The following is a 10,941-nucleotide window of genomic DNA, read 5'->3' on the forward strand; positions in this document are numbered from 1 at the left end:
ACCTATCGAGAAAACTTTATATGCGCAGTACATATATGGATTAACTTGTGAGGTGCTTGATGTTGGCCTTGCATTTGAATTTCTTCCCCATGGACACACATTGTTGACTTGTTGATTTCAGTAGTAGAAATTGTGATATCTGGCAATCTCCAAGTTTCAATGACCAATTCCCCCCTCCAAGTTGGGAGTATGATTTATCGTATCATTCTCTTTATCATCTATAAATGTTGCTCTCAAACTTTTTCATGCGTTCTCGACCATTATGGGAACATGATATGCGATGGGAGACCTTTACCAAATGTATCACAACCTGTTGGAGTTTATGTGCTTTACAAGGTATTGACAAATCTCGAGGGGAGATCTATCCCCTATTTGTGATACGAACTGTGCCATTGCCATTGAAAAAGTCCTTGCATCCTCTGGCCGCACTTTTTGTTTGTTTTGGCTCTGATCTATGTCGATTGTGTTTGTCTCTAGAGTTAAAGTAGACATGGTTATCTTATAACTCTACGCTCATTTGATAAGTAGTAGAAATTTTAATGGTTTAATCCTTAAAAGCCTCATTAGAACCTAGTGAGTTTATGGCTACCCGATGTAAGCAATCCCATGCCTAAGTTAGTTTTTGAGCTTAGATGAATATAAGGAAAAAGAAGATAGTAGGCCACCGTTTTTCACCATACTTAAATATTTTTCATAAACCCTATATTTATAAGTTGTTACACATTCTGTTATGCACCTTTTAAAGAGTCATACTTCTATTGGAACAACATGATCTTCCAATAAAGGGTCGTCACGTGTAAAGTTTCCTCTTATTTGCGTTCAGAGTCTAATCTTCCTTTGGTTATAAGACTCAACAAGGAATGACTTTGCTTCCCATGGTATTTACATAGCCTGGTCTCAAGGAGTCGGCTTATGGAGTCAGAGGAGAAATTAATTAAGCAAAGAGAAAAGAGAGAAAATAGAACCTAAAATATCAAAAACATAAGATATAGGTGGATGCAGGGGGTAGATGAGGGTGTGCAATGAGCTTTTCTGCACAGGGCCTCAAAATTATAAGAGCCCCAAAATTTAAGACGTAGTTAGTCAAATATAGATATTAGCTTAAATTGAAAATAGGGAAAAGTACAAAAATAAACCTTGTGGTTACACCTGTTTTCGATCGGCATCCTTGTGATTTAAAAGTTTACAAAATGGTACCTTGAGGTTCATTCCGTTAGCAAACACAGGTCAAATTGACTAACGGTGTTAAAAGTCAAATGGAAAAGAGTTAATTTAGTCCTTATATTTATTTATTTTATAAATTAACCCCCCTTATTATCTAATTATCACAAACATACCCTAAAATAAAAAATAAAAATCAAATATACTCTCTTCTCCATCTCTGTCTAATTTCTTTTCTTCCTCTCCTCTCTTTGTTAAATTTCAATCTCTATCTAAAATCTAATATTTAATTAATTAGTTTTTACTCTAAATCTATGAACAAATTGCAATTCCAATTCTAATTCCTTTCATTTCTTCATCAATGACGTCTTTAGATGAATCTTCAGCTTTGGAGCTTATTAGACACTCACTGATCATTTTGCTTCCATCGATAACTTCAATTGCTCCCCTTCTACTTCCTCTCCTTTCGTCAAACCTGAATCTCTAGATTTTGATTTCTTCCTTACGCAAAACACCAATTACTCCAAGCCTGTGCCTAAATCTCCGAAATCTCCTTCCACCACTCCCAGCCAGAGGAAACCGGCTATGACGAAAATCACTATTCCTCCTCCGGAAACCTCCTTCCTCCTCCCGCCGCAACAGCTGCATGCTGAGCTTAATAACAATAGTAACGGAGAAAAGCATTACAGAGGTGTGTGAAGTAGGCCGTGGGGAAAATACGCTGTGGAGATTCGTGATCCTAATAAGAAAGGTGCTCGTGTTTGGCTTGGGACTTTCGATACTACCATTGAAGCTGCTAAAGCTTACGAGCGTTTAAGTTACGAGGAAGCAAAGCGATCCTGAATTTTTCTCTTGAAATCGGTAATTCAAAATCAAATTCCAATTCAAATCCCGATTCCGATCACTCAATTTCTCAGCAAGAATCTGAAATCGTATCATCAGAGAACCAGAATAATGATACTTCCACAAAGAAAAGGGAAATTGAAGAGTGCGTGGACTCATCTAACGATGATAGAAACAGTAATAAGTAATAATAAAAGAACTTTCTTGCCATTGTAGCTGCTTTGGTAATATACCAAATCCAAAGTCAAAGATGAAAATTCCTTTAGAGAGAGAAATTAAAAGAGAGAAAGAAAAGAAATTAAAAAGAAATAGAGAAGATGGTGTATTTGATTTTTATTTTTTATTTTAGGGTATGTTTGTGATAATTAGATAATAAGGGGGTTAATTTATAAAATAAATAAATATAAGGACTAAATTAACTATTTTATCTTTGACTTTTAACACCGTTAGTCAATTTGGCCTGTGTTTGCTAACGGAATGAACCTCAAGGTACCATTTTGCAAACTTTTAAACCACAAAGGTGCAGGTCGAAAACAGGTGTAACCACAAGGTTTATTTTTGTACTTTTCCCTTGAAAATAATAATAATATAATCTAATAAGATCTATTTAATCTCTTTCACTCTATTGAATGCATATGTGATTTAAATGTTCAACCATCCAAAATTCACAACCTTACCATTCATTCATTTCTTTTTATATTTTCGTAATACAAAATGTTATTAAATATTAAGGGTTTGATAAAAATTTAACATAGATGCCCCCGAAAAGTTTAAGAGTGCCTGAGTGGATGTAATAGAGTCCACTTGGATTGCATGTCAACACTTGAAAAATACAAGTCAGGAAATTCTTATATTCGAAGCTTAAAACTTGGCGAAAACAACAAACAGAAAATATACTACTGTAGTAAATAGGTGGTGAAAAGCACAGTTGATCTTTTTGTATGAAGAAAGGAAAAGTAGCATTAATTGTTAAAACAAATTTTGGAATGTTTATTCTGAATTTCCACTCACACTCACTTGGCAGTGAGATTTCCACTTTGTTGCAATGGATTCCCCACTCCACTCAGTTTTTTTTCCTAATTTTGGATGATGCTTCCTTCTCAAATTACATATAAAATGCATTCACCACTACCTTATCATTATTTATAAGAGAGAGAGAATCCATGCCCCTTTTCATTACACATTTATTTATTTCTTAAGACCAACCATTCCTCCTAAAGTAATATACATCCTAATCGGTTGTATTACTCTATGATTATGGTAGAAATTTGTAAATGTATAATGTTATATAATTGATTGAGTGTATTTTTCTAAGAATATTGTAAAATATATGCTTTCATAAAATACTCATAATACTTTGAAGATAGACTAGACCATAAGACAATATTGAAAACCACTTTTGGTCCTCCATCCATATGCTTCATTTCTGCTAATCCACACACATAAATTTGCATAATTACTCTTATATATATATATATGTAAGTTATGATACTTTTATGTATCTACACTATGTAATTATATATGTCAAACATCAACCCAAACACATTATAATTTGAGTAATTGACAATCACTTTTTACTTGAAATATAAAAAATTATATAAAAAAAAAACATGAACAAAAATACTAATTAAAGTTGAAGGTAGTGACACAAGAGGTTCTACTGAAAGCAGATTGTAGGGTTTGCAGTGCATCTTTTGCAGATGGTCGAGCCGTAGGATCTGTGTTTGTGCAATGAAGACCTAAATTCATAATCTCAACCATTTGATTCTGATTCTGATGAAGTGAAACATGTCCTTTTATAATTGGATCAATCCAAGTGTCCAGATGAGAATCTGAATAACAATATCTGGCCCACTCTACCATGTTTTCGTGAACACCGAACTCAGGATCAATGGGGCTCTTTCCGGTTAATAATATGAAGAGTAATAAACCGAACCCATACATATCACTCTTCCCTGTTATTTCCTTGCACTCTCTACTTTCTACAACACACAAAGGAGTTAATTAATTAATATAGTAATTTATTATGTGACAGTGAGACTTTTTAAGATTAATCTTAATTATTTAAAATTTAGATATGATAATGGTGATAAATCTTGATTTGGAGATGGTCAGCTTCAAAGGCATCATTGAATTAGCAGAGTAAATGTCCCAAAGATTCCCAACAATGATAAATAATCAAATCTTAATTAGGGTTTATATAATTACTAAATTGAAGTTGACCCCATCATTTGTCCTTTTGGCACGCTGTAAATTCCTACAGCTGAACTTTTCTAGAATTACGTGCCTTTAGACGACAAAAAGAATGAAATAATAAAGACGACAGCTTGCGACAAAATCTTTGTTTTTTTTCAACCCATACTACTTTTACTCTCTATTCAATTTACGCTTTTATCCTAACACTATCACATCAATTAATTCATATTTATTTCTTAATTCTCATCAAGTGATGCCTATACACTTAATAGTACAAGTTCTTCTAAGTCCCAGTTCAAAATTTCTGGAGATTCCTATAGTAAAACTCAATCTAGACCAGATAAAATAAGTAATGATAATGATTTAAGATTTATAAATGAAACATATAATATTTGGATGTACCTGGGGCAACATAGGCCGAAGAAAACAAGAATTTGGTATCTTCACAAAGCAACTCCGGCAGGTATATTCTCAGACGAGGTTCACCTTTTTCATCCACGATCATTTTCTCCGGTGACAGGTATCTGACATGAACACTTGGAGAACAGTAACAATGCAAGAACCGGAGAGCTTTTGCTATGCCTAACGCAATCTTCCCCCGCCTCTCCCAACTCAAATTCGGGAGCAAATCGCTCAAATATTGGGCTTGTGTGACAAAGTCATACACCATATACGCAGCCTTATCGGACCGGCAAATTCCAAGTAACCTAACAATGTTTGGATGCTGAACGTTGCCAATTTCAGGCCAAAATTTGGGTGGAATTGACTTCACATCATTTATTTCTTTAACCATGAATGGCATGCCGTTTATGTTGGACTTGCCCTTGTAGGAAACACCTTTTTTGCCTCTAGATATGACATTTTCTTCTTTCTTGGACAATAAAATATCCTCGATTCTTATTGATTTTGATACTTTTGGATCAAATATTTGCAATTCCCAAATTCCATCTTGATTTTCAACTCGTTTCAGCTCTAGTCTCTTTTGTCCTCTTATCCAGATAAATCCATAAACAGCGAGAGAAAGAATCACTAAGGCACCGACTATGGAAACAACATAAAACCACCAGCTAGGATTGCTCACCCTTCTGCATGGAGGCAAACCATTAGAAGAATCACCGCCGCAAAGTAGGTTTCCGGCAACTGCACTTGCATTTATGGCGAGAAAAGCTCCTGTGGACGGTAATCTACCGCCAAAATGATTGTGAGAGATGTTTAATTCAACAAGCGATTCAAGTTTTCCCAGATTTTTTGGTATTTCGCCGGATAATTGATTCTCCGATAGATCAAGCTGGCTGAGAACTGGCATTTCAGATAAAATAGGAGGGATTTGGCCGGTGAGCTGATTGCGGCTGAGATCAAGATTGACAAGCTTCTTGCAAGAAGATAATTCATCTGGGATTTCACCGGAGAGTTGGTTACCATTTAGCTTTAATTGCATTAGCTCCGAGAAGCTCCCGAATCTGTCAGGAATTCCACCTGAAAATCTGTTTTCTGACAAGTCTAAGTTCTCTAGCCGGTCACTGCCAAATGAATCAGGCAAGCTCCCATAAAATCTGTTTCTCGCCAAATTCAGCATTTGAATTGAAGTCATCTCCCATTTTCTGGAATCAATCCTGCCTGAAAAATTATTTCCAGAGACATCCAAGAAATATACAAGAGGAAGTTTAGTGAATTCCGGTGGCAATTCACCTGAGAGTTTATTATCCTGAAGGCGAACTCGCTGCAAGCTTTTACATGCACTCAAACTCTTTGGGATTTCACCTTGAAGTGAATTCGAGAATAGAATGAGCTTGAAAAGATTGCCTGTGCTACATAAGCCCCAAGGAATTGATCCTGTGAGAGAATTGGTGGAAAAGTCTATGACAGTGAGATTGTTTCGCAGTCCGAGTTCTCCTGGGATCACACCGGAGAAGTTGTTAGACCATAGCTGAACCACTTGAAGATGTGGCAAGAAGCTTAAGGCATCAGGGATTTTCCCAGTAAATTTGTTCGAGAAAAGCTGAAGAATTTCCAAGTTTTGCAATTGATTTATCACTTCTGGAATCTCGCCGGATAGAGAATTATCACTAAGATCAAGTGAAATCAACTTGCTGAGACTGAAAATGGAATCCGGAATCCTACCCTCTAGCTTATTTTGATAGAGAAATAGGTACTGAAGATTACTGAGGTTCCCTAAAGAGGATGGGATTGAACCGCTGAGATTGTTGTAAACAAGATCAAGATGATTCAACAGAGCTAAATCCCCTATTTCTTTAGGAATTTCACCTGAGAGATTGTTATAACCTAAATAAATCCACTTCAAGCTCTTCATTTGGCCTAATTCTGGTGGAATTAGGCCAACTAATTGATTTGAAGCCAATGTCAAGAACTCCAAACTCGAGATGTTTGTTATAGATAATGGAATATTCCCGGACAAAACATTCCCACCAAGATCAAGATACTTAATATTCGAAAAGGATCCAATTTCGTCCGGAATTTCCCCTGAAAGCATATTGTTAGATAGATCTAATGTTTCAAGGGAGGAAATGGAGCCACGAGGTATTGAACCAGTGAAGTTGTTGTTACTAAGATTGAGAAAGCGAAGAGACGAATTGATGGAGGAAAACAAGTCACGAGGTATTAAACCAGAAAGCTTATTGGTGGAGAGATTTATAGTTTGGATATGAGGAAGCTGAAAAATGGAAGAAGAAAGTTTGGCAGAGATGTTTTTTCCAGAAAGGTCAATGGCCATAATGTGAGATGAATTATTGCAAGTGATTCCTTTCCAGTTGCAAAAAGTAGAGGAAGGATTCCAGTTGGAAAGGTACTGAAAAGGGTCGTTTATGGAGGATTTGAAGGATAAAAGAAGCTCAACTTCTTCTTCTTCTGCATCTAACATTCTACAATTCAACAACAAGGTGATTATCACAAACATCAAACATGCTTCACCTCCTTTCTTTGCCATCTTTAATTAATTATAGTTGAAGTGAGGATTCCAGATTCTGTTACGACCTGCAACAAAGTAAACGAATCAGAAATCTATTAACTAAGCAACAAGAGTAGATTTGAGTAATTAATGTACATAATTAAGAATGATGATTAGACAAATTAATTACCAAGATTTTGATCAAAGAAACATGGATTCAACGAGAAGAAAGAAAGTGTGAGAGAGAATGAGCAAGATTTGAGTGTATAAATACTAAATAGATGTTAGGGAATGGGGGATATAATTACAGAACTGCACCTTGACTTTCTTTTGAACACGCACGGTTGAAAGGGCAAAAAGGACAGATGACGGAAAAGGCTGGTTATTTACCAAAATGCACTTTTGACTGACTGATTTAGGATACTCATTGAAAAGTTTGAAATTTTGATATTTGCCATTATATATATAAATGCATGGTTGCTTCAACAAGAGAGTTTTCTACTTTTAAACGTAACATTTTGATTTGAAGAGTCATCATTAGCATATATGATATCATGATCCCTAAAATATGATGTTGCTAAAACTGAACAGTATATTCTAAGACATGTTCTTAAATAAGAATCTATATATCATCTAATCTAGCTCAATCAAACCTAAACTAGCTTCCCGTTAAAATCAGGGGTGGAGCCGGGAGGCACACCAGGGTCTCCAGTATTAAAACAGTAAGGAGGGAAGAATTTAGGGTTATAGATTTATGTTTGTAAAATGATTTTCTCAAGTAATTCGTATTGATGGCCATTAAATTAAAAAAAGTCATAAAAATTTAATTTGTTTCAATAAAATTACTTAAGTTTTTTTTGTCTCAATAAAAAATACTTTAAATATTTGTCAGCCATCTTTTTACCAAAATTGCTGACGTGGCATCTCAATGTCAACGTCAGTGCCACCTGGAATATTAAAAAATATAACTAAATGGATACTCGATATGCTACGTGGATTAATTGTGATTAAAATTTTAATTGACAATCTTTATTTACTTGAGTTAATTTGTGGTTAAATTTGTTTTTTTTTATTATGACATGGTGTTAGATGTCATGTAATCAACTCCAGCAGAAAAATATTCGGAAAACGTCAAAGTTACTTTATTGCAACAAAAAAACAAACTTAAATTATTTTAGGAAAAAGTACAAAAATAAACCTTGTGGTTACGCTCATTTTCGAACAACACCTGTGTGGTTTAAAAGTTTGCAAATTGGTACCTTAAGGTTCATTCCGTTAGCAAACACAAGCCAAATTGATTAACGGTGTTAAAAGTCAAAAGGAAAATAGTTAATTTGGTCCTTATATTTAATAATTTTATAAATTAAGCATCCTTATTATCTAACTATCACAAACAAACTCCAAAATAAAAAATAAAAATTCAATTATACCATCTTCTCCATTACTCTTTAATTTTTTTCTTTCTCTCTTATCTTTTTTAATTTTTCTCTCTCTAAAATCAATTTTCTCTCTCTAGAATCACAGTTAAATAATTTCTTCAAACAATGATAATGTCTCCCAACTCCTTCATCTGTCACAGTGGGGGAATCGCATCGGGGTTTCTACAGGGTGGACACGAATCCAGAAATTTAAGCACTCTCAGCCAACTAAGTAATCTTCTCCCCATTTCTTATACATTCATATTCATCCGTGTACGTGTACGTGCATATCTATAATCCATCATATGTATATATCATTGTTCGTTCATTCGACCTGCTCTCCTATCAAATCTAAACCAACCAACAGAAATGATACTCCTTGAAACAACAAGAAATAGAAATGGATCCCCTGAGCAGACAGGAGACTTCTTGCTGAAGCTGTTAGAAGAAGAAATGCCAATGCAAGCTCCTTTCTATATATCCTATTATGTTTCTTTTTTCTAGACTTTTGCTCCTGCAGAAGTTCCTCCTTCATTTCCCCCAGATTCGGCTCTGAACTCCCTCTTTAATGCTTCAGATCTTTCTGAGCCAATGACACAAGATCACCTTCTGATGACCGACCCGACTTCTTTGTTACGACCCATTCGTACGCACTCCCAAGCTGGAATAAACCAGAAATCATGGCATTGAACTTGGTTACCGACATGGTGTTCTCAAATAGAAGGTAAGGCACAATGAAGGGGAACGATTTTGGTGCCGGGAGGATATTGAGGAAGGACATGGTGGCAGGAATGTAACACACAACCCACGCTGGCAATTCAGCCTCCGGTATGAACATTGTCATCGGCAAGATTATGCAGAACAGGGTGAAAGAATAAAAGGGTAGGATCAGCTTTCTAAGAAGAAAGAACAGAAAGATCATATTGAATTTCTTTGATAGGCTAATCTGCAACGATTTGAGAACAACCAAATCAGCAAACGGGGTATTATATATGAAGTTGTTTTATTATCATTGTTATTATTATAATTGATTTTAGAGAGAGAAAATTGATTTTAGAGAGAGAAAAATTAAAAAAGGAGAGAGAAAGAAAAAAATTAAAGAGTAATGGAGAAGATGGTATAATTGAATTTTTTTTTTATTTTGGGGTTTGTTTGTGATAGTTAGATAATAAAGATGCTTAATTTATAAAATTATTAAATATAAGGACCAAATTAACTATTTTCCCTTTGACTTTTAACACCGTTAGTCAATTTGGCCTGTGTTTGCTAACGGAATGAACCTCAAGGTACCAATTTGCAAACTTTTAAACCACATAGGTGTTGTTCGAAAATGGACGTAACCACAAGGTTTATTTTTGTAGTTTTCCCATTATTTTATTAAGACAAATTAAATTTTTGTCACCTTTTGGGGACATTGGCTAAAATTTTGTGACCACTGGTACTAATTACTCATGATTTCCTTGATTAGGAGTATATTACGTAATTAGAGAATGTCCTACAGTGATTCGGGCTGCCTTCGAGGATCCTCGCGGTCTTTGGTTCTCGTCTCTGCGCGGGCACGTCCGTGTCTAAAATTCTAATCTTCGATATAGATTATAATATAATTTTTATAGTGTTAATTAATTACGAATTTAAATATACTATCGGGTTTAATTTCTCAAGTTTAATTTAATGTTTTTAGGTGTAAATTAAAAGTTTTGGATAAGTTTTATAAAAGCTATAAATTAAGAGGACCAAAATCAATATTTTTCAGTTATCAAATCATATATATACGTAAGAAAGTAAGAAAGAAAGTGTGTGATATAATTAATTCATATTAATTTATTATAAATAATTATAATAATAATAATAATAATGAAAGACATATGTGGCATGATTTGGGGTTTTGAAGAACACTTGTTCAAAATGTAAAAATACCACTTGTTGAAAGTAAACCACTTATTGATTACATAAATGACACATACGTTTAATTTTCATATAAGAATAAAAGAGAAAAGAGGGAGAGACTTATATATATTTATCATGTTTATAATCTCATCATATACATTGGTATTTTTCTTTAGTAGTTGATAATTTGTAAAAGTTGTTCTTAAATTGATTTCCATTTTAGAATGTTTCAAGTTTTATAAAAGAAATAAATTTTTAAAGAAATGGTTTTCTTATAGAAATGAATTTTGTTCTTTTTAAAGAAATTGATTTTCTTTAAATTATATATATATATATATATATATATATATCATCATTAAAACTAGTTTATAAAATGAGTTTCACATAAGCAAAATTATGAAAAGATGAAATGAAGTTTTATTTTTCTTACAACTCTTAAAGATTTAAGAGTAATGACGCTTATGGTATTTCGGCGATCGGTAAAATCGGCGGCCGACAACGGAGATCGGAAACGACATTTCGGTAACTGTA

General features: G+C 34.2%; 1 protein-coding gene and 1 pseudogene across 1 annotated transcript; one reads left to right on the top strand and one right to left on the bottom strand.

Moving 5' to 3' along the window:
* The first annotated feature begins 1,522 nt into the window (after window positions 1-1,522).
* Window positions 1,523-2,192, top strand: LOC136203931 (ethylene-responsive transcription factor 5-like; annotated as a pseudogene).
* Window positions 2,193-3,500: 1,308 nt separating this feature from the next.
* On the bottom strand, window positions 3,501-7,331 carry LOC136202267 (leucine-rich repeat receptor-like serine/threonine-protein kinase SKM1). The gene is made up of 3 exons (XM_065992782.1): window positions 7,296-7,331; window positions 4,603-7,191; window positions 3,501-3,986 (listed from the first exon to the last, which is right to left on the bottom strand). Exons 2-3 carry the CDS (start codon window positions 7,142-7,144, stop codon window positions 3,628-3,630), a joined length of 2,901 nt encoding a protein of 966 aa, XP_065848854.1. The 5' UTR covers window positions 7,145-7,191; window positions 7,296-7,331; the 3' UTR covers window positions 3,501-3,627.
* Between the last annotated feature and the right edge of the window lie 3,610 nt (window positions 7,332-10,941).

This window comes from Euphorbia lathyris, chromosome 8 (genome assembly GCF_963576675.1).
Source record: "Euphorbia lathyris chromosome 8, ddEupLath1.1, whole genome shotgun sequence".
Taxonomy (NCBI): Eukaryota; Viridiplantae; Streptophyta; class Magnoliopsida; order Malpighiales; family Euphorbiaceae; genus Euphorbia; species Euphorbia lathyris.